A 22,764-nucleotide genomic window follows, 5' to 3' on the forward strand; every position below is an offset into this window, starting at 1 on the left:
AGAGAGGCAGAGACACAGGCAGAGGGAGAAGCAGGCTCCATGCAGGGAACCCGATGTGGGATTGATCTGGGCCGCTGAGCTAGATCATCAGATTTAAAGAACCTGAAGGAATGTGAATAAAAACAGAAACTAAAGTTGCCTGAGGCATTTCTAGAGAATGTTAATTGTCATTTAAAATGTAGCCCAAGGGGCGCCTGGGTAGCTCAGTTGATGAGCGTCTGCCTTCAACCCAGATCATGACCCTGGGGTCCTGGGATAGAGTCCCGCATTGGGCTCCCTACTTGGAGCCTGCTTCTCCCTCTGCCTGTGTTTCTGCCTCTCTCCCTGTGTCTCTCATGAATAAATAAAAAGAGAAACAAAAACAAAAAAAACATAGCCCAAGGTGGAAGGCCTTCAGGAAGCAGGGCCTCATGGGAAGCTGGGCTTCCGCCCCGCAGGGACTGCAGGTCCTGCCCTCCACTTTTTTTTTTTTCCAAAGATTTCATTTATTTATTCATGAGAGACACACAGAGAGAGGCAGAGACCTAGGCAGAGGGAGGAGAAGCAGGCTCCTTGCAGGGAGCCCAACAAGGAACTCGATCCCAGACTCTGGGATCACATCCTGAGCTGAAGGCAGATGCTCAACCACTGAGCCACCCAGGGGTCCCCCGCCTTCCACTTTCTACCACATTCATATTAACAGGGCCTGGTGCTTGTGGTAGGACTCCACGTACGTACGTGAGACACCTGGAGCAGCTGGATCCCCAAATAGAGCAGACTTGCGGTTCCAGGGCTGGGAGGGAGGGTGCGGGGTGTGTGGTTGGACTTCGAGGTGAATAAATGTTTGGGAGCAGATGGGGAAGGAGCAGGCCCAGCACTGGGAACTGGCAAAATGTCATCCAACTGTTCACCTTAATGGAGCTGAATGTGTGTTGCACGAATTTTGCCCCAATTTAAAAAATATGAGACAAGGGGGAGGTTCATAAGCAGAAGTGTGTATTTCTGGAGATGGAGGGCCCTGTGTGCACATGCAAGTGTTTGCACGCATATGTTCAAGTGTTTGCACAGAGGCATTTGGGACTGCATGTGTTTGCACTCAGGTGTGTGCGAGTGTTTGCACACAGGCATGTGTGTCTGCACACGTGTGCGCATGTGTTTGCACGCAGGCATGTGCGAGTGTCTGCACCTGTTTGCATGCTGGTGTGTATGCACTACTAGCTTAGCGCCCAGCGTTGCCTTTGCCTGCTGTCCTTGTGTGAATTTACACATCTTCTCTCCACAAAAGTTCTTGGGGCCGAGCCAGCAGCGGTGAGGCCAGCTGTGCTGGGCCTTGTGGTGGTGGCCATGCCAAGTCCACACAGATCGCCTGTGCCTGCTCACCCTCCTCCACGTGCTGAGTCTGCCTGGAAGCACGTGTTCCTCTGCCGCTCATGCCTTCAGCCGACTCCGTGATCCTTCCTCCTCTTCTTGAGACAGTTCCCTTTGCAGATGCCTATTTCTGCTTCATACAGCTCATTATACATCTCTGCTTTTTTTCAACTCCGTGATCTTATATTTTTTTTTCACTGGATTTTTAGCCAAGAATCTTAAAAAGAGTCATGTTCCAATTTCTTTTTTTTTTCCCATCTTGTGTTTGGCTGGTGTCTTATTATTCAGTTTGTATCTAAAACATTCTCTATTCCAATTATTAAGGAAGCGTGTTGAGCATGAGACAGACAGCCTCTTATGCCTCCTCTGGTCTCTTTCCTGCTCATGACATGCCAGCTGTGCAGCAGGACCAACTCAAGGCAGACCATTTCAGTTTTTGAAAAATAAGTAGAATCCTTTCTGGTCTTTGAGCGCGTAGGTTGCACAGGCCTGGACTCTGCTTCTGTAGTAACTGAGCGCGCTCGTTCTGGTATTTTCTCTTTTAGATTTGGTCAAATCCAGACTTTGTCTTTCTCTTTACTCAGTTTAGCTTCACTATGGGTTACCTTTCTCTCAGAATGTTTTATAAAATAATTCTTTGAACAAACTTGTGACTCCGGGCTGTTCTTGCATCCTTCACTTACAAGCATTTCTGGCGTTGGCTTGTATGCTAATGTCCTTCCACCCAGCCTGTTACTCCAGTCCCTGGTGTGTGTGCAACGCCCAGGTGCCTCCTGGGTAACAACATCCTCTGCAGCCGCAGACCGCTGTCCACACCAGTGTCACCACAGGGCTGCGAGCTGTAGGCCGGCTTCCTTGGTCTCACCAGTTTTCCTGGGCTGTCCGTCTCCCTGGTTGTCTTTTTTTCCTCCCTCCCTCCTCCTTCCTTTCATGTCATACGATCATTAATACATCTTTAAGAACTGCATGTATTTTTCTGAAGATATTTTAAAACTCAAAACACACTCTGTTGCTCAGTCACTAGTACCTTTCACACTTTCTGGTTAAGTTTCCAAAGGAAAAGCTGCAAAGCAGTTAGTTCCAACAAGGCAGCAACAGTGCTGAGCTCTCAGGTGCAGCGTGAAGACCAGGCCCCGCCCAGTCCTGTGGGCTGCGTGCGTCACCAGGCACCTCTTTGCTCTCTCCCCAGTAAGGCATGGAAATGGGCCTGAAGCAGGGTTCGTGAAGATCTCCTACATAGAAACCCTATTTCAGGCAGTTGTTTTCTATTTTCTCTTGGCCGATTGATGAAGCTTTTTAAAAAATTTTTTAACAATTTTTATAATTTTAGGAAGAGAGCGAGCACATACTCGAGGGAGTCAGCCCCACACAGCATAGGGACTGAGGTCGGGCTCCATCTCACCGTGACATCATGACCTGAGCTGAAATCAACAGTCCAACACTTAACCGACTGAGCCTCCGGGTGCCCCATGACTGACGGAGCTTGAAATAGTTCTGGAATGTTCCTGGCATTACCTGTCAACCCTGTGGCCCTGCTGCGGGGGGAGGGGTCCTTCCTCTCCTCTGGGCCGGCTCCCACTATCCTGTTGGTCTCTCACTGGGGCCTCTGCATTTGCTTCTGGTGACTGCTGTAACCAATCACCACAGACTGGCTGGCTTATTCCCTCATAGCGTTAGGCCAGAAGTCCAAAATCCATTTTATGAGACCAGAATCAGGGTATGGGCAGGGCTGTGCTCCTTCTGGAGGCTCCTGGGAAAACCCTCCTCTTCCAGCTTCGGGGGCTGCCGGCATCCCCTGGTGTAGGGTAGCCCCCATACAGTCTTCATGCCTCTCTGCTCCCTCTTTACGCAGTCTTCTCCGTGGTGGGTCACACTTCCTTCTGCCTTCTGCTAATAGGGACACATGACATGACACTCAGGGCCCACCTGGACAATACAGGATGATCTCCCTATAGCAAGATCCTTAACTTAATCACACCTGCATTTTTAAGGAGATTTTAATTTTATTTTTAAAAAGTTTTATTTTTATTTATTTATTTTTAAGATTTTATTTATTCATGAGAGACAGAGAGAGAGAGAGAGAGAGAGAGAGAGAGAGGCAGAGACAGAAGCAGGCTCCATGGGTGGAGCCCGACATGGGACTCGAACCTGCGACTCCAGGATCACACCCTGGGCCGAAGGTGGTGCCAAATTGCTGAGTCACCCAGGCTGCCCTAAAAAGTTTTATTTTTAAGTCATCTCTACACTCAACATACAACTCAAAGTCACCCCAGATCCAGTCACATGTTCCACCATCTGAATTAGCCAGGTGCCCTGAATTTTTTTTTTTTTTTTTTTTAATAAGGTAGCATTCATAGGTCCTGGGAATTAGGATGATGCATTTGGGGGCCATTTTCTGGCCTAGCATAGCTTGATTGTCTTCTTTTGTTTGGGAACGCAGGAAGCCTTGGGTCACATGCAGCATCTCAGATGAACTGTTGTCCTTTCTGCTTGATGGATGGTTCTAACCAGGCAGTGCCACTCTGATTCCAAACAGTTGATATTTATTTATTTATTCACGAGAGACACAGAGAGAGGCAGAAACACAGGCAGAGGGAGAAGCAGGCTCCCTATGGGGAGCCCAATGTGGGACTCAATCCCAGGACCATGGGATCACACCCTGAGCCAAGGGCAGATGCTCAACCACTGAGCCACCCATGTGTCCCGACAGTTGGTGTTTAAAAGGACACTAATTAACTCTCTAGTCATCGGCTCACTTTACTGGAGACCTTTTTGGGTTGAAGTCCTAGACCAAGAATGCTGGACCCGGGATCCCTGGGTGGTGCAGCAGTTTAGGGCCTGCCTTTGGCCCAGGGCGCAGTCCTGGAGTCCCGGGATCGAGTCCCGCGTCGGGCTCCGGTATGGAGTCCCTCTGCCTGTTTCTCTGCCTCTCTTTCTCTCTCTCTGTGTGTCTATCATAAATAAAAATACATCTTAAAAAAAAAAAAAGGAATGCTGGGCCCTGGCAATGCTGTCTGGTGTCGGTGCTTGATGGAGCTGGAACAACAGGTGGCTATGGGCTGGTGATCAAATTGCTTGCATCTGCCAGGACTAACAGGATCAGCAGCTGTGACCCAGATACTCCTATGGCATTACTACAACCTCTAGAACAGACTGAAACATTCCAGGGTCTTCAGAGCTCAGGAGAGGTGGTGGCTACAGAGGAACACCCATTTTCTCCCCTCTTAGTCCTGCCATGGCTTGTCTGTGTCTGTGGTGTTTTTCCCCTATACATTCCTGATGCTTGCTTCCTGGGGATATTCTGAGTAGCAATGACTCAGAAATCCCTAAGGTCAGCCTCAGAGATTGGAGGGGACTGAGTGGGCCTGTGTTCTACTGAGGTCCTCCTGGTTACCCCAGGCTTACTTGGCAGTTAGTCTCACGTTGGAGCTGTTCCCATGATTTCTCATAAAACCTACCAGGTAGGAAGCAGGAGACAGGCTGCACCTGGGGCAGGAAGGCTGCAGCCAGTGTGGGGTCCCAGGGTCACCCTTTGTCATCACCAGGCCTTCCCTTTTGGGAGGTTTCAGGGCTGTGGTTGTTGAGGCAAAGTCCTGGGGCCCTGTGGTTGGTCTTCTCTCCCCCCAATCCCACCTGCAAGGGTCCTGGGTCCATGGGCGGCTGGCTTCTCACCAGGGCCCTCGCTGCTCCTCCATCCAACCGGGGCCTGGGCTTTATGCGCCTGCAGTGCACCTGCAGCAGGGCTCTGGGGCGCCCCTTGGTCAGGGAACTCTGAAGATCCTATTTTATCTGTCAGTGGGGACTCTGTGCCCTGAGAGGCAGTCCCGGTGCTGCCCTGGGCCACGGCACATGTGTGGAAGTGACAGGGGCCCGGGGCCCCAGAAGGGCCGCACTTCACCTCACCAGAGACCAGGTTAACCTCCTGTCACCACAATGTCTGACTCCTGCTGCCCCGGGGCTCACCGCGCATCAAGATGGGGAGCCCCCCTCATCCCGCGAGCCTTTCCCGACAACCGGGGGAGTCCCCTATTCCCCCACCCAGGAGCCCCTCCCATACTATGGGAGCCTCCCACCCCCACCCTTGGAGCCCCACCCCGGAAGCCCCCCACCCCACTCCACCCCACCCCACCCCCTACCCCAGGGGCCCCGCCTACACTCCGGAGCCCCTCCCTGCACCCCAGGACCCCTCCCACACTCCGGAGCCCCCCCTCGGGAGCCCCCCACTACCCTGGGAGCCCCCTCATCCCCACCGCGACTCGTTAGAAAATGCAGCGGTGGAAGGACCGCTGGGATTACCTGGGGGCGCTCAGGCCCTGCCCGGGTCCCCAAGAGGGGGGGTCCCAGGCCTCGCGCAGACCTCGGCCAGAGACAGGACCGGGTCCTCTGCTCGGTGGCGCGCCGCGTGCACACCGCCCCTCGCCCGGGCACAGGTGTGGACGCGTTCACGCGCGTCCCCGGCTCTGCAGGGGCGGCCTCCCCAGCAGGCGCCTCCTAACCGGGGTGGGGAGGGCCGGCGGAGCGGCGTGGCCACCGTGACCCCCGAGCCCCGACCCCTCCCTGCCCGCCCGGGGCTCTCTAGGACCTAACACCGCCCGGCCCGGGGGGCGGGACTCCTGTATTGTGACGTCACGCGGAGGCGGGGCTGCGGCGCCTGGACGGACAGACGGACGGAGGAAGCGGGACGGACCGGGCGGGGCCGGCGGGCGCGGGCGCGGTGGTAAGGGTTGGGCTCGGGATCCGCCGCCGCGTGTGGACGCGGGCGCAGCGTGGGTGTGTGCGCGGGGGCGGGGTGCGGGGTGCGGGGTGCGGGGCGGGTCCCAGCCCCGGGCCCCGAGCCCCAGCCCCGAGCCCCTCGGCCTCCGCGCGCCACCCCCCGCCGGGCCGTGCGTCCTGGCCCCGGAGCAGCCACCTCCCTCCCCCGCGGGCGCGCTCCCCGCACTGAGCGTGCTCGCACCGGGTGGAGCGTGCTCCGCCCCGTCGGCCGTGTGTGGGCCCCCCTCGGGAACGGAGCCTCCCCCCGACTGAGCGAGCCCACAAGCCCCGGGCCCGCGCCCCCCGCCGTGCGCCCCGCACCTCCGTCCCCTGGGTGCCGGGTTGCGCGCGGGAGCTCCCTGGGGCGCCGGTGCCGGAGGAGGGGTCGTGGCGCAGCTCTGGGGGCAGCCCACTGGCCTCGCGGCTCCCCTCCCCCCGGCGTCCTCACCTCCTGTCCTGTCCTGCCAGGCTCCGCACCCGGCGGCTGCAGCGATGCGGGGGCGCCGGGAGGCCTGAGAGCAGAGACCCGCCCGGGGAACACCGGAATGGAGGCAGAAGGCTTGGATTGGCTCCTGGTCCCCTTGCACCAGCTGGTTTCCTGGGGGGCAGCCGGGGCCATGGTCTTCGGAGGAGTGGTGCCCTATATCCCCCAGTACAGGGACATCCGGAGGACTCAGAATGCTGAGGGCTTCTCTACCTACGTGTGCCTGGTGCTCCTGGTGGCTAATATTTTACGGATACTCTTCTGGTGAGTCGGGGCTTCCAGAGAGATGGCTTTCTCTCTGTGGGGATTCCGGGTGGGGTGGCGGCCGCAGCGTGTGTACTTCTAAAAGGAGCTGGTGACGTGCATGACACTATTTCCCAGGGACGATGGTGGGATGGGAGTGGACAGTCTGACCTGTAACCTTCATATCTGCAGCTGCCACTCATATATATCATCATATATGTTCCCACAGACTCCTGGATGTTGGGCAAGGTCCTGGGACTGGGTCCCTGCCCTCAGGGTTTCCACGGGAGTGGGAGGGAGAAACAGAATGAAGAAGCGATGAAGACTAACAAAAGATGAAGAGCTGTAGGAAGGGGGCTTCATCCTGACCACTGAGCCCTTGGGAGGGGACCTCGGGGCCTGACAGGAAAGAGTGCTCAGGAGCCATGTGCAGGGAAGGCTGTTCCCTCCGCCTTCTCTGGTGTGTGTGGTTTTGTTTTGTTTTAATAGGAAAGTCAACTTTCTGGGTAATTCTTGCCACTCCCTGCTCAGCTTCCTCTTATTATCATTTGCATTGTGGTGAGGAACTCGCTGCTAAGGCCAGACCTGTCTGGGAGGGGGAAGTTTCAGAGGAAATGAAATGATGTCTCATAGCTTTTTTTTTTTTTTTTTTTTTTTAAGATTTTATTTATTCATGAGAGAGAGAGGCAGAGACACAGGTTCACAGGCAGAGGGAGAAGCAGGCTCCATGAAGGCAGCCCGATGCAGGACTCAATCCCGGGCCGAAGGCAGAGGTTAAATCTCTGAGCCACCCAGGGATCCCGTAGCCTCATTTTCTTTAAGAGAAGGAGGGAGGTGGTGAATATCCAGGGGGGATATTCAGGGGAATATCCTGGAGGGACTGGGCATCCAGTACAGAGCTGGGGGGGGAGGGGGAGCTAGATCTCATGACCTGGAGATCATGATCTCCACTGGACACATGACAGACTGAGCCACCCAGGTGCCCCTCCTCTTGGCGTTTTGGTCACTGAGTAATCCTGTTTTTTGCTAATTCATTTTTAACTCAATCTTGCTGAGGTATGATTTAACTAGAATTGACCACTGTTGAGTGTACAGTTTGGTGGGTTTGACAACGTCCCCTTCCCGTCACCAGAGCTTTGCTCTGCTCCTTTCCATCCCATACAGCTGTGGCTCCAGGCCACCTTGCACCCATTTTTACTGTGTTAGTTTTGCCCTCGTCTGGGGCTTTTAAAAGGTGAGGTGATGAGGCAGCTCCTGCTGGGAGGACTTATCCTGTCACCAGGATTGTCTCTGGGCGAGGCTGCCTTGGGACAAGGGGTCAGCGCTGCTTGTATGTTTCCTTGGCACAAGTTGAAAACTCACATTTTGAAGGTTCCTCGTTTTCCTGTGGCTGAGGGCAGAGACCGCTCTTCAGGGTGGCACGTGGCTTCTTGTGAAACAGCCTTGATCCTGTCAAGGCTGACCGGAGGCAGGTCCTGAAGTCCAATGGTAGCTGAACGGTGAGCTGAGTACCCCGAGGGCTGCTCGGAGTCCCAGACTCAGGTGGAGGAGCAGATTTTCTCTCACAGTGGGGGGGCCTGAGGTCAGCTTCCCCTGGGGAAAACCCCAGGTGTGTCCTTCAGTGCGCTCACCTTCACGATCACAGCGAGAGGATAGAATATGTGACGCACACCCACGTACCTTGGGTGGAGAGGTCAGAAGGGGACCCCGAGTCCTCGCATGTGGACCGGGAGTTCTCTCCCCCGCGGGCCTCAGACCAGCCTTGCGTTGCCTCCTAACCCGGTGTGGGCGGCCGGTTGTGTGATTCTGAGCTCTGTCTGTTGGCGAGTCTGTCTGTCCTTCCCCGAGTCCGTGGCCTGGGCCGCCCTGGGTCACCTCGGGTGGCTGCCTCTACCAGGTTCTAGGAGATGCGGCAGCTGGTGGTGCACCAGTCCCTCCTCGCGTCTCCCCGGCCCAGGGGTGCACTTTTCCTGCATTTCATGTAGTCTGGTACTTGGGGTTCCCGTGTGAACCTGGGATAGGCCGGGCTCCAATGAGGGCTGTAGGTGACATGTACCTCCGTGCCCCTGCCTGGATCCTGCCCCTCTGACAGTGATGCGCAGCCTCCCTTTTCTGTCTCGCTCCTGGGTCCTCCATGCTTCACGGATGGGCCCCGTAGGACTCAGTAGGGTTGGAGACTGGTCTGGAGGCTGCGGGGCTTCACTTCAGTGGAAGCATCGTGTGGAGGAGACCATGCACACATGTATGGGTGATGGAGGCTCCAGGTGACATGGAGCAGGGTCTACACCAGTGGTCCTGCTTAGAACTGAGGAGTGCGTTTCCTTGAGTTGGCTGACACCTCAGCTCTAGTCCAGGATCTGCCCACAGATGTGGGGTGCAAGACTTGGGAGCAGCTTCACAGTCCTGCAGCGAGGCCAGCTGGGCCATGTAAAGCCTGGGTTTCTGAAACTTGTACACCTCTACTTCCTTTTGTACGATTCTCATCATCCTTTTGCAAAACAAGCATTCGGCAGATAATAGTCTGTGAAGTGCTGATGTGTAGGATTTTGCCTCAGAAGAGCAGCGTCAGGAGAAGGGATTCATGGAGCCTTGGAACTGATACTCGCAGGCTTGTGATTTTGTGGAGGATGGGAGGGCGGAGGCCAGGGTGAGTGGACAGCATTGCAAGGCCTTCCTGGCCAGAGCCTTGGGCAACCAGGGAGATAGTCTCGAAGCTCACTTGCATTGGGTGGAAACATTGTCTCAGAGATATAGCAGCGTAGTCACCTGTAGTAACACTGTGTCAGATGCAGTGACATTGTGTCCAAAATAAGTGGCAGGGCCTATTGGAGATGTAGTAACACTGTATCACAGGTGCCCTGACATTGTATCACAGGTGCAGTGACATCCTGTCAGAGGGGCTGCAACGCTGAGCACTAGTGACACTCGCTAAGATGGAGCAGTGTGACACAGGAAAGTAGATACACAACTTCTTTCCACTTGAGCTTTCCCATAACTCTGAAGACCTGAGGGGTGTTCCCTGTGGAAAGCAGCTCAGACGCGGTGGCTTGCCCTCCGCAGCCTGTACCGTCCTGGGGGAGACAGGTGCACAGTGTTCCTGGGCGCCCTTGCTCTGGCTTGTCCCAGTGGGCCCATCACCTCTCCTGAGACATGCGCACCTGCACTTTCCGGCCGGAGAGGAGAGTAGACATTGCCGTCGGTTTAGGTCATTGGCTGTGAAGGAAGAAAAGCCTTCAGCAATTTAACATGTGAAAAATGGTATCTCTCTATTTTAATTAACTGTTGAAAATGACTGATGACCTGAACCTTGTTTCATATTTACTTTGTCTCTTGTATATTTGTGGAAAGTTGTGCTTTTTGCAATTTTGTATCTCATTTAGCTTGTATTTCTAATTGGTTAATTATTCACCTCTGCTCCCTCCCTCCTGCTTTAAATGGTCTTGTTTTTATTGTAAACACTGAGTTCACCTGGATTCAGTTTTGGTGTATGGTTTATGGGAACATGCAAACCTTGATTTCTTGGCCCGTGGTTTTTCTAGTCACCATTTCTTTTGAGTGTTAAAAAAACAAGTGGCCTTTCTCACAAAATGGCCCAAATTGCACATCCTCAACCTTAAAACTGGAGATAAGCTTGTGGTGAGGAACCCCAGAGTAACTTATTCTTCCCAGCCTGCGCAGGATGGAGGCATCCCCGTCTCATTTGGCAGACATTGAACTTGGGCTGCGCCCTTGTCTGACCTTTACCTAACAATGAGTTGACCTCGGGTCAGCTAGGTAACCAGTGGGATCCAGTTCCTAGAAATGACTAGAAAGGTCCTTAAGTAGAGGTTCTAGCCACACTTTAGAGAAGAGACAAGGCTCAGGCCCTGGAGCCCCTGCGGTGGAGTCTGTGAGCCCCCCAGCCCATGCCACTGGCTTAGGAGGCCCCAGGGCACCCGCAGCTGCCCTCCTCCTGGCTGCACCTCCTCATTACTCCAACCTGGCTTATCAGCCCGTTCTGGCTCTGGCCTAGCATTTCAGCTTCTTTCCTGTGTTTCCTGAAGCAGCTCAGATGGAGCAGCAGGATCCTAGGTGACATTTCCTGGGGAGGCTGGAGGACTCTGGTGGTCGTGGAGCTGTCCACTGTCTGCATTCTGGCTCCTCTGCCCTTCCTGGGCCCAAGTGGCATGAGCCCGAACCTCTGTGACCTCCGGCCTGTTCTGTCTTTTGCTCAGGGGATGTGCACCAGGCACTCACCTGTGGGACCAGTGCAGAATGCTTGTACCGGCTCAGGTGTCTTGGCCCCTCACTCCCCACGGAAATGCTGGCTTTTCCTGGTTGCCTGACCTCCCCGGAGGTCCTTACTGGGGGGTGGCTCCCCTCCAGGTGGCACCTTCTCACTGCTGGGCCAGCTTGCCCCAGGTGGGGCGCATCCTGTCAGGCGTGCAGGGCCCTGAGAGGCCCTCAGGTGGGTTAAACTCCTGCAGCAAAGTGCGTTCACAAACTTGGGCTTGAAGAAGCTGCTCGAGGCACCAGGGCACACACGAGGGTCAGTTCCTCTACGTTAAGGAACATTGTTTTTTCCTTACCGTGTAAGTAGATCTTCTTACTGTGTAGACAAACTTTTGCAAGACGTGCTCTTGGGCTGAAGGAGCTGCCGTGTCAAACCTCATCCCACAGAAGCCTGGCCTGGTCCTGTCGTGATTGCTCACTGCTTCAGTGTAATTCTTGTGGCTGCTGGCCGGCAGGTGGTGTCTTTGGGAGCACCTGTGCCCAGGCCCGCGGGGACCTCTTCCCCACTCTGTGCTGTGGGTACGCTCCTCCTGAGCCTTGGCAGTCAGCTCCTGGTAGCCATCTCTCTGTGGGGGGAGCAGGGTGTAGACTCGGGCCAGAGTGAGGGACAGGAGGTGGGGCTGAGGGTGTTTCTTTGCATCTTTTGCTTTTCAGCAGCAGCTGGGAGAGTGGACTGCATGCAGGGCCTCCTGGCTTCGGTGTGTTGACCACCAGCTCGAGTTTCAGGGATGTCCCTTCAGGCAACGTTGTAGCCAGACCTGGTGGGTTTCCTGCCCCAGAATATTCAGGCTAGAACTGGGGTTGGGGCCTCAAAGGATGTCAGGTCAATCCAAGCCTAGCCCTGGAGAGGGGCCTGGGTCAACGTGTCATGGCGCCAGTGGTTCTGGTGGCCATAGCGGAGACCCAGCTGGTGTGTGGAGGGTAGTGCTATTCTCAGCCTCCGGGGCTTGGGGTCTGCTGATGAGTCAGCTTGTGCCGGTCACTAGGCTGTGGTTCTCACCGTCAGGAGCTTGAGTGGACAACACACTTCACCACTAGAAAAGCATCAACAGGAAGGCATGAGAGCTGGGCAGGAGGCCTGGGCAGGAGGTGGACAGTGGGTAGGAGGCCTGGGCGGGGGCAGGAGGTGGACAGTGGGCAGGAGGCCTGGACAGGATGTCAGGGCCTCAGGGGGAGAGGGAGGCTGTGCCCTCAGCTGCTTTCTCCTCTGGTTGGGGATGCCCTGGGTCCCCAAAGTCTGCTCATACCATGGGCTGCTCTGGTCTCTGACCCTGCTGCCCCTGCTCATCTCAGGAGGAGGCAGGCTTCCTGTTGCCCCTGGACTCTCCCAGGGAATCCGGTGGTCTTGGAGCCATGAGCTTCCCAGTGGGGGCTAGGGTCTCTGTGGTGGGCACCTGGCTGTGTGGCGAGAGAGCTCGGAGGCCCACTCACACCATCCTCTGTGGCTCCCGGGGGCGGGGGGGAGTGTGGCTCTCGAGAGGTGTCCATGCAGAGGGCTGTCATGGAGTTTGGCCCGACTGTCCAGGAGTGCTCACACCCCGCCTGCCCCGCCGTCTTCTGTGGAGTGTGGAGGGCTCGGCACTCAGGGCTGCTGGCTGTGACAGATGTGCTGGGGGCCGCTCAGGAGGTGGCCGTGGGGCCTGGGTTGGGACCTGGGCAGGGAAGGGCCATGAGCCCCAGGTGTCCAAGGGCCCTCCTGACACCATGGTCTCTTTACCTCCCCAGGTTTGGAAGGCATTTTGAGTCGCCGCTCCTCTGGCAGAGCATAGTCATGATCTTGACCATGTTACTGATGTTGAAGCTGTGCACTGAAGTCCGCGTGACAAATGAGCTGAACGTAAAACGCCGTTTCTTTGCAGGTTGGTGATGTGCAACTTTGGGAATAAAGCACTAAGTCCACAGGCCACGCTTGCCCCGGGTGTGGGGTTGGCTGCTACCCCAGCGGCTCTGGCTGCCGCAGACGGATGTTTGTGATTTCCTTGTGCTCCGTGTTTATTTAAAATGTTACCACTGCTTCCCTGGAATTTGGGCAAATTATTAACAGTCTCTGTTCCTGTACCCGTGATGGTCACGTGGGGCTGCTGAATTGGGGTTGGGTGCTGGCGTCTCCTTGGCCCGACCAGGTCAGAGGACATTACCCAAGAGGACGATTTTCTCTCCGTGTGTGGCTTTGCCTCGCGGGTACTGGGGGCCTGTGGCCGAGGGAACTGGGCTCTCTCCTGTCCCCTGTTACATGTTCACCCACAGTCGTGCTCGTGGTCTGGCGGGGTCGTGGCCTGATTGGGCCCTTGGGGGGCGATCCAGCCGGACGAGGACATGCTGCTCCGTGACCCTGAGCCTTGGGGAATACAGTGTCCTCCCTGCTTTTGCCTTTTCCTTTAAAGAAGCTCCTGCTGGGCTGCTGTGTGTCTGAGGGTGGAGGGCGGAGGCCTTCCTCCAGTTCTCCAGCAGGAGGGGGAACACAGCCCTTGCTTTGATCCATGTGTGTTTACTGTCCACGCTTCCTCCCACGACCGTTCCCACCGGTTTGTTGGGCGTGAGGCTCCTGGGGATGTGAGCTCCTGCGTTTCTATCCCTGAGCCTCTGTTCTTGCCGTGCAAGCGGATCCTTTCGTCTGTGTGGCTTCTGTTTTTAGAGTGAGGTAAAGGGAGGCTGATGTCAGTTTTCATAGAAAATAGGTCAGCCTGTGGCTCTGACGGGCAACCCTGGCCCAGGAGCATCCCTGCACCACGGAGACCACCTGTCTGCTCTGTGACCGTCTCCTCTTCGGGTCTGATCTCATTTCCCTGCTGTGAGGGGATGCAGGGCTGAGAGCAGGGCTGACCCCAGCCTTGGGGCAGGTGGCATTACCTTCTCTGCCCCCATCCCCCGTGACCCAAGGGCCCTCCCTCACTGCAGTGCCAAGGTGCTGTGGGCTCGGTCGTTCTGCTCACCCACGGATGAGGGATGGGCAGAGGAGGATGCATGCTGTCCCCTGTGCCTCAGGCTCTGAAATGTGAGACTGGGCGTCTGATCCTGTTGGAAATTGCGCGAAGGCTCTGGTGAGTGGGTGTCACATACGGTGGCTGCGTGTGTCCAGGCCATGGCGTGGGGTCTGGGTCCAACATCTTGGTGACCTCGTTGAAATGCAGGTCTTCCGGTGAGGGTGAGCAGGGCGCTGGGTTCTCGCTCCGTCTTACTGTCTTCTGTTGTGTATAAATTCCTCCAGGAGGAGTATTTCTGATTAACTAGAATGGATTCAGTTAAAATAGCAAATCCCAGGTTCTAGGGACAGGGCTGCCACCTGCATCGTAACAAATGACTCTCTGTGATGAGCAGGTGCATGGAGCCCAGGTCCGTTCATGGCCGGAAGCCAGGGCTGCAGAGATGATGAGGCAAGGCTGCTGGGGGGGTGGTTGTCCTGGACTTTCTGGGGGCCCCGTGTCAGTGCAGGCCTCAGAAGGGAAGGGGATACAGGAGGTGGTCAGGGATGGACCTGCGGCGCACGGGGCAGGGGCGGGGGCCCAGTGTACAGCAGGCTTGAGGGGCTGGAATGGTCCTCATCCCCCCCGGAGCCCTCATCTCCCTGTCTAGCCGGTGAGGATGAGGGGCCCTGAGCTTCAGCAGCTGATTCTGCCGACAGGTCAAGAGAGCAGGATGCGGGCTCTTGCCTGGACCCTCGGAAGGACCGCGCCCTGGTTTTGGCCTGGTGAGGCCATGGGGCCCCTCGTTCCCAGGTGCTGAGGTGATGAGTCTGTCCTAGGCCGTCAGGTTCATGTTGACTCATGGCGGTGGTGATGCACCCCTGCGCGGGGTCCGTGAGGAGACGCTGACATGAGGCTAGAGTTTTGTGGACAGACACGCAGGCAGGGTTGTGGTGGGCTCGGCCTTGCCCCTCGGCACAGCAGCCCCCGGGACGGCGGGCCTGCCCCTGCCTGGCTGGATGCCTCTCTACGGACTGTGTCTCATGACCCCTGGGCCCCAAAACCTTGGGTGGAAGACCCGCCCCTAAACCCCACATGCTGGGACTCGGCCAGATATGTGAGAATTTCTGAGACTCACCTTTAGTTCTCGAATTTAGTTTGATTTACATACTTTTGTGTGAGATACACAGCATGTCTCTAAGGGAAGCTTTTCAGTGAAATATGGTTTCCTTTCCTTTCCTCAGCCAGAAGTGGGAGGGTGGGTTGTGTGGGTTGTAGAGACCCTGACTGCTTCAGGCTGGGAGCTGCGGGGTCATGGGACTCAGTGCTGGGCCTCCCTGGGGAAGGTCGTGGCCCCCACTGCCCAGCGCTTTCTGAGGGGCGTTGGAGAGGTTGCCCTGTCAAGTACTCGATGCGGGGATACTGGAGTAGCCGTGTGCCAGTGTTCTCATGGAGTAGGCGGGCAGCCTGAAACAGTAATGGAAGCTTCAATGTTTTATGAGCGTCTTTTATAGAGGTTTTTAATTTTGAAGGTCAGCAGTTTAGCTTGGAAGTTGAGATTAAAGAAATAAATGGAATCAAAGGAGAGCTCTTTTACTATACCCGCCAACATGGGCTGCGTGTGCACCAAAACCGTGAAGAAGACGGCCTGAGTCATCATCAAGAAGTACTACACACACCTGGGCAGTAACTTCTACACCAATAAGCAAGTGTGTGAGGAGATGGCCATCATCCCCAGCGAGAAGCTCCGCAACAAGATCGCAGGCTATGTCACATAGCTGATGAAGCAGATTCAGCGGGGCCTGGTGAGAGGCATCTCCATCAAGTTGCAGGAGGAGGAGAGAGAAAGGAGGGATAATTATGTGCCTGAGGTTACAGCCCTGGACCAGGAGATCATCGAGGTAGATCCTGACACTAAGGAGATATTGAAACTCTCTTGGACTTTGGAAGGTCACTCAGCCTACAGTTGGGATGAATTTCAAAATACCACGGGGATGGTGCAGCCCGGGTGGCTCAGCGGTTTAAAATAAAATCTTTAAAAAAAACAAAAAAACCACCACAGGGTGTTGTTTGAATCTTTCTGCTATGCTATAATATCTTCAATAAACCTTGGACAACAAAACAACAAAAGAAGGACTCAGAGGAGAAAAAGCAGGGTGTTTATTTATTTATTTAAAATATTTTATAAACTCTTGTGTGTTTGCATCGGTGAAAAAAAAAAAAGATTTTATGTCTTTATCCATGATGGACACACAGAGAGAGGCAGAAACACAGGCAGGGGGAGAAGCAGGCTCCCTGCGGGGAGCCCGACCTGGGCCTCAATCCCGGGTCTGCAGGATCAAACCCCAGGCTGAAGGAGACACTCACCAGCTGAGCCACCTAGGTGCCCAAAAAAAGCAGGTTATTTAAAAAAATAGATATATGAATTCTTATCTGATTATAAAGAGCAGTACATGCTTGTTGACATTTTGGGGAAGAGAGAGGAACGTAAGGTAAAAGCAGATAGTATCTGTGCAGGCGTCCAAAGTTGATAACTGGGAATGCAGGGACATGGTCGCAGACTATCTCCACCCACAAAGTTGGGATCTTTCCAAACTGAGGGTCAAATTCTTTTTTTTTTTTTTTTTAAAGATTCCATCTATTTATTCATGAGAGACACACACACACACAGAGGCAGAGACACAGGCTGAGAGAGAAGCAGGCTCCATGCAGGGAGCCCGATGTGGGACTCGATCCTGGGTCACCCAGACCATGCCATGGGCCAAAGGCAGATGATAAACCGCTGAACCACCCGGGCTGCCCCACGGGTCAAATTCTTAAACCTGCCTCAGTCCCCTGGGGGTTCTTTCTGGGCCCTTGATCATCCACCTTGGGCTCCCAGCCATGCCTGCGCCTCTGAGGATGGCCGGGCTCCCATGTTTTAGGAAGAAATGTCCTGGAGGAGCTGCCGTGCAGGCACCCGTAGCTGGAGTGAGGTCTGGTGTGACCTCCGTGGGCTCATCTCTCACGTTTCCTCGTGGAGAACCTGAGACGTGCCAAGCCTCGGTGCGCCCCCTGTGTTGTCACGTCCCTGCAGCCACGCCCAGGCCCTGCTCACATTGTCCACCTGCAGGTTTTGGAGCAACTTCCAGAACCGCTGTGTCTGCGGGTGGTTCGTGCTGCATCTCTGCAAGACGAGGACTTTGGAAAGCGCCGTAACACCACCATCAGCTGTGGAAAGTGGATTTGATCATGATCCAAGGTGTGGTGTAGACATCCATGTCCAGTGGTAGCTTCCTTCCTGCTTGCCAGCGGCTCTGTCCTTGGGTCAGGTGGCAGGCAGGACATGGCACCAGCTCTCTCTCATCCACAGCCCCCCCCCCCACATCCCTTGGTTCCCTGGAGCTGCTCTGCTGTCACACGGGGCCTTGACTCTGTGGGGGAGGGCTGACCATGTGCCCCCGGGGGCTTGTGGGGAGCACAGGGAGGCCGAGCCCCCTCTGCACGTGGGCCGTGTCCTGCGTCTGCAAGCGATGCTCAAGAGGCCCTGCACGGAGGGGCCCGCTTGGCTTCTGCTGGCTGCTCAGGCATCACGGCTTCCCATCCCCAGTATGCCACCTGAAGGAACATGTACAACAGACACAAAGCCAGGTCCCGGGGTTGGGTCATGTCTGGGTTTGGCTCATGTGTTCTGCCCGGGGTGGTGTCCTCTCTCAGATGTGTAGTCAGCTGGGATGCTGTGGTGATGGGCACCCAGCACGTAGACCCATCTGTCGTGAGCCCGCAGGTGCACCCGCTGGCTGGAGGGCTCCTCTGAGCACACGCATCCCCTTGGACGTGCTATTCACTTATCCAATGGTGATCTCTGTTGATGAAAGGGAAGTAATCGCTTCCTTCTCTTTATTTGCAAGTTCTCAAAATCGTTTCCTTAGCATCTTGTGACAGTGATCACATTGTTTTCCTGTCCCGAGCATCCAGATGTAAGATCCCATATTGGATGGTGAGGCCTCATTTACGCCTGTGTGCCTCCAGGACCCTCTTCAAGTCGGCTCCTGACCTCTGGCCCAGACGAGTGGTCCCTTGGACCCCTGACCTCAGGGCGACGTGGAGCTCTGGGCGCACCCAGACTAGGCCTCGGCCATTTCCCCAAGGAGCCCTGGAGGCCATGCTCTGGTCACGGGGACACAGCTATGAGGGTGTCCTTGGCTATCTCAGAGGTGGGAGATGCCATGCGGACCTTGGTTATCTCAGAGGTTGGGCACGCTGACCCCTCTTGCTGAGTCTACACCCTGATTGCGTGGCTGATTTCCATGTGCTCCCCCAAGGCCCCAAGGGTGGGGAGTGGCAGGACTCAATTCCCTGTCTCCTCACCGGGGTCTTGGTCAGGGGGCTCCAGGAGCATCGTCTTACCGGGGGTCCCAGGACGACGCCCTCACCATTGGATTGCCTTGCATGTGGTCGCAGGGATTGGCACCTCCGTATGGGCGTGCCACCATCAAGCTGGGCTGGTTCTGGTTTGTTCCATCTGCAGCTCAGTCAGGTGGTCACTAGGGAACGGAAGTGTCTGGGGAGGTGGGTGAGGGTGGAGGATGGAGGTGAGGAGCGTGCTGACCGCAGTCGGGTGGTGCAGTTCTGAACACCCTGAAAACCACTGCCCTTTATGCTTTAAACGGATACGTTTTTACTGTATGTAGTTATGTCTGGAGAAAACTGTAAGAAACACGGGGGCGGGGGGGTCCACATCCCATTCTGAGGATGGACACCGAGGACCCCCCCCCCCCGCCCCAGAAGGTGTTCATCTGTGAGCCATTCTGCATTTTAAGGGTTGGTTGGTGTCCCGGAACGCCAGGCCCCACATCCCGTGGGTCTTGTCTGGACCTCCTCCTGGGGCCCTGGTCTCCAAGTCATCCTGTGGCCACCGCCCCCCTGCAGCCCCCCTCCGGGGGGTCCCTCCGTGCAGTGGATCCCGGGAAGCCCCTGGATGCAGCTCACAGCTCTCCGGCCTGCCCTCTACTGTCCTAAGCCGTGCTTGGCCCCCGGGCGGTGGCCCTCCCAACAGAACTCATGCCAGGACTTCTCTCTGGTCGTGTTCTGTCCCGGTTTTCGTGGCTGCTGGACGAGTAGCCCAGCATGGGGTGACTTGGGAAGATGGCAAGATGCTCACGCATTGCTGTCAGCAGGGACCACCCTGCAGCCATCTGCCAGGTCCCTTTACTCTGTCCCTCCCTCCGTCCCTTCTCTCCCCACTCGTGTGTGGGATGACCTTAAGTGGCCTCAGCTTTGTACCATGTGGTGGCCCAGCTCTGCGCGCACAACTGCGACCTGGGTGGGCGCTCTGTCTTTAATGATGTCATGGCAGTCATGCAGCATCGCACCTGTGGCCTGGGCCTATCCCCCTGGAACCAGCAGGCAGGGACGGGGATGCCTTGGGCAGCGGGCAGTGACCAGGCTCCGACATTTGTTTTTTTTGTTTTTTTTTATTTTTTTTTTTCCGACATTTGTTTTGGATCCTCAGTGCCTGGTCTGCAGGACACGTTCAGCGCTGAAGATGGTGGTTGTAGATGGTGCCCCTGTGGCTCTCCACCCATTCGCCCTGCCCAGTCCTGGGCCTCTGCCACACCCGGCCGTTCTGGCAGGTTCCCAGGCTCTGCCCGTGTTTGGGCATGGTGAGGCCCGAGGAGGGGACAGGGTGTGGGTGCCGTCCAGGCCTGCATCCCCTGCGTCCCCTCCCCCTTCCTCTGTGGAGGAAGTGTCTGCAGAGGTGAAGTTGGTCTCAAGCAAGAAATAGAAGGAAGGGCTGTGTCAGGCCAGGCCTGGGTGTTCAGAGCCCAGCACTTCCAGGCTGTGGTGCCGGGGGCACGGGAGTGTGGGCGGCGGGGACAGCAGGGAGCTGTCCAAGGAGCCCTCGTGGGCCGGGCAGCCAGTTCCCTTGGGCAGGGCTGGGGCACCTGCTGGCCCCAAGCCGTGGAGCCAATCCAGTGTTCCGCTGCTGACATGCACACTGTCCTTTTAGAGGTGGAGCCTCGCCACTTGGCAGATAAACCCGTGCCCCGAGTGTAGGGCACCTCCCATCATCTTCCAGACAGCGTCCCGGCTGCAGCCTGGAGGCTTGGAGTCTGGGCGGCCTCCTGGGCAGCACGGCACAGGGGTGTAGGGTCTGTGGTGTAGCCGGGCCACGGGGGAGCGGGGTCCCCCAGGATGGGGTCCTCTGGGGCTTGCTGGTGCCGTTCTGGCACCGTGGACTGCGGCCTTATGTGTGAGCTACGTGCCTTTCGGGTCCCAGGCTGAGCTGGCTCCCCTTCCACATGGGTGTTTCTGTGCGTCCCCAAGGACGCTTGCTGGAGCAGCCCCCAGAGAGCCGCCTGGGGCGCTGCGTACTCCCGTCTTGGGGTGAGTAGAGGTGGCCTGGGCTGCCTGTCAGCGCAGCTGGACTCCATGGGCCCTGACCTCAGAGGAGGGGAAAACGAGGTAACCTTTCATGTTCGCCTAGATCTCCTCCTCCTTCTCCAGGCACTTCTGTTGGAAGGAGGCTAGGTTTGGAGAAAAAATTGTGTAAAAAGTGAATTTCCTAATAACCGGGAAACCAAGACCTTGCCCTTCTGTTGCAATGTTTTTAGTTTTTTTGTTCTTTAAAAAAGAAACGCAAAGAGGGCGGGAGCCACAGCAGCTAATGAGTGTTAAAACCAGTCTGTTTCTGTCTCTTCCTTCTTTCTGTTTCTTTAAATGTAGCTGCAGATAATAAGGACGAAGAAGTCAAGGTGCCCCCCAGGCGGTTGTATCTGGGTACGTACTACCGCGCGGGGCTGCCCCAGGACCCCTCACCTCCCCAGCCTGCTCAGCCCTTACCAGCATGCTCCCGGCCTGTGACTCGGTTTACTAAGTGTGGCCATGTCTCCAGCAAGCTAACCGACCCAGAGCCTGCTGTTCTGAAGCATGAGCTAGTTCCTAGAGCCCACCCAGCGTGCGCGCGAGAGAGAGAAAGAGAGAGAGAGAGAGAAACCGGGGATGGGGAAGTGAAACAGGTGAGGGTACAAGTTTGTATTAGATTCATCCCCAAATGTTCTACTCCTTTTGATGCTATGGAAAATGGAACTGTGTTTGTGGCTTCATGTCAGGTGGTTTAGTGAAATCTTGTAGAAATAAAGTTGATTTTCACATATGGATCTTGTGTTCTGCAGCTTTGCTGGCCTCATTCATTAGTTCAATAGCTTTTTGGTGTGTCCCTTGGGATTTCTCTGTGTACAATCATATCCTTGGGATGCCTGGGGGAATCAGCAGTTGGCTGCCTGCCTTCGGCTCAGGTCATGATCCCGGGGTTCTGGGATCAAGTCTCACGTCAGGTTCTGTGCATGGAGCCTGCTTCTCCCTCTGCCTGTATCTCTGCCTCTCTCTGTGTCTCTCATGAATAAATAAATCTTTTTTTTTTTTGAAAAAAGATCACATCCTCTGTGCAGAGAGGTAGTGTTGCTTTCTCCTCTGCAATCTGGATGCTTCTTCTAATTCTTGCCTTGTCCCCCTGGAGTCAGAGTTGGCTGCACAGTGAGCCTGGACCTGCTTGTCGTGCTCCCGGGCTTCACAGGAAGGTGTCTGTCACCACCAGGCACAGTGTTGGCACGGATCCCATGTAGCTGCCTTCTGTTACATGATGCAGGAACCTTCCTACTTTGAGTTTGTGTTTTATTTATCATGAAATGGTGTTGAAGGTTTTTTTTTTTTTTTTAAGATTTTATTCATTTATACATGACAGACACACACACACACACACACACACACACACACACACAGAGAGAGAAAGGCAGAGGCAGAGGGAGAAGCAGGCTCCATGCAAGGAGCCCGACGTGGGACTTGATCCAGGAACCTCAGGGTCATGTCCTGGGCTGAAGGCAGGCACCAAACCGCTGAGTCACCAAGGGATCCCTGGTGTTGAAGTTTGATGCTTCCCTATGTGTGTTGAGATGATCATGTAGTTTTGTCTTTCATTCTGCATTGATTGACGTTGTATGTTGGACCAACATGGCATTCTTGGGATCAACCCCATCTCGCCGTGAGCTAAGATCCTTTTTATAAGTTGCTGGATTCCACTGCTAGGACTATGTCAAGGATTTTTGTGTCCAGATTCATAAGGGATATTGGTCTGCCTTTTTTTTTTTTTTTTTTTTTTTAATTCGTGAGGACTTTGGTTTCAGTATCAGGATAGTACTGGTCTGGGAAGACAGGTTGGGAATGGAAATGTTCCCTCCTCTTCTATTTTAAGTTTGTAAAGGATTGCTATCAATTCTTTATTAAGACATGTTTTTTAATTGAGGACACTTGGGGAGCTCAGTGGTTGAGCACCTGCCTTTGGCTCGGGGGTGACCTGGATCCTAGGATCGAGTCCCACATTGGGCTCCCCAGAGGGAGCCTGCTTCTCTCTCTGCCTCTCTCTGTGTGTCTCTCATGAATAAATAAATAATATCTTAAACAATTTTTTAAATTGAGATATAACTAACATTAGCTTCAAGTATATAGTAAGTTTAGTATCAGTCATCAAAAAAATTTTGTTTATGATGACTTTTAAGATCTCTCGCTGAGCTGCTTTCAAATACACGGCATAGTATCATGGCACAGTATTGTCAGCCACAGTCAGCGAGCTGTGCCTTCCATCCCCGTGACCTGTTTATTCTGTAACTAAACCTCGTACCTTGTGACCCCTCACCCGTTCTGCGTAGCCAGAATCCCCCACCGGTCTGTCCTCTGTATCTGTGGGCTGTCTCACTTCTTTAGATTCCGCTTATAAATGCAGCC

The 22,764-nt window shown here is 55.2% G+C and overlaps 1 protein-coding gene, 2 long non-coding RNA genes and 1 pseudogene across 12 annotated transcripts in view; 2 read left to right on the top strand and 2 right to left on the bottom strand.

Moving 5' to 3' along the window:
- Nucleotides 1-1,549: 1,549 nt before the first annotated feature.
- Nucleotides 1,550-5,931, bottom strand: LOC111091658. The gene is made up of 2 exons (XR_005353261.1): nucleotides 5,644-5,931; nucleotides 1,550-3,237 (listed from the first exon to the last, which is right to left on the bottom strand). It is a non-coding gene; the product is annotated as an uncharacterized LOC111091658 (long non-coding RNA).
- LOC111091673 lies at nucleotides 3,653-5,399 on the bottom strand. Its single transcript, XR_005353262.1, has 2 exons — nucleotides 4,116-5,399; nucleotides 3,653-3,869 (listed from the first exon to the last, which is right to left on the bottom strand). It is a non-coding gene; the product is annotated as an uncharacterized LOC111091673 (long non-coding RNA).
- The window catches only part of SLC66A2 (solute carrier family 66 member 2), a 45,281-nt gene continuing 28,435 nt past the window's right edge, over nucleotides 5,919-22,764 (top strand). For 5 of the 10 annotated variants that reach the window (XR_005353260.1, XR_005353259.1, XM_038525711.1 and 2 more), the window contains exons 1-4: nucleotides 5,919-6,064; nucleotides 6,568-6,847; nucleotides 12,824-12,957; nucleotides 20,710-20,763. Coding sequence is in view for 8 of the 10 variants with exons in the window: in XM_038525711.1 (XP_038381639.1) it covers nucleotides 6,645-6,847; nucleotides 12,824-12,957; nucleotides 20,710-20,763 (391 nt within the window). In the remaining 2 variants the exon portion in view is untranslated. Of the gene's footprint in view, nucleotides 6,118-6,567; nucleotides 6,848-12,823; nucleotides 12,958-20,709; nucleotides 20,764-22,764 lie in introns of all 10 variants that reach the window. The other 5 variants (XM_038525706.1, XM_038525709.1, XM_038525707.1 and 2 more) reach the window with 5 other exon arrangements.
- Nucleotides 15,612-16,174, top strand: LOC106559849 (annotated as a pseudogene).

The sequence above is a fragment of the Canis lupus genome, chromosome 1 (assembly GCF_011100685.1).
Source record: "Canis lupus familiaris isolate Mischka breed German Shepherd chromosome 1, alternate assembly UU_Cfam_GSD_1.0, whole genome shotgun sequence".
Lineage (NCBI taxonomy): Eukaryota > Metazoa > Chordata > Mammalia > Carnivora > Canidae > Canis > Canis lupus.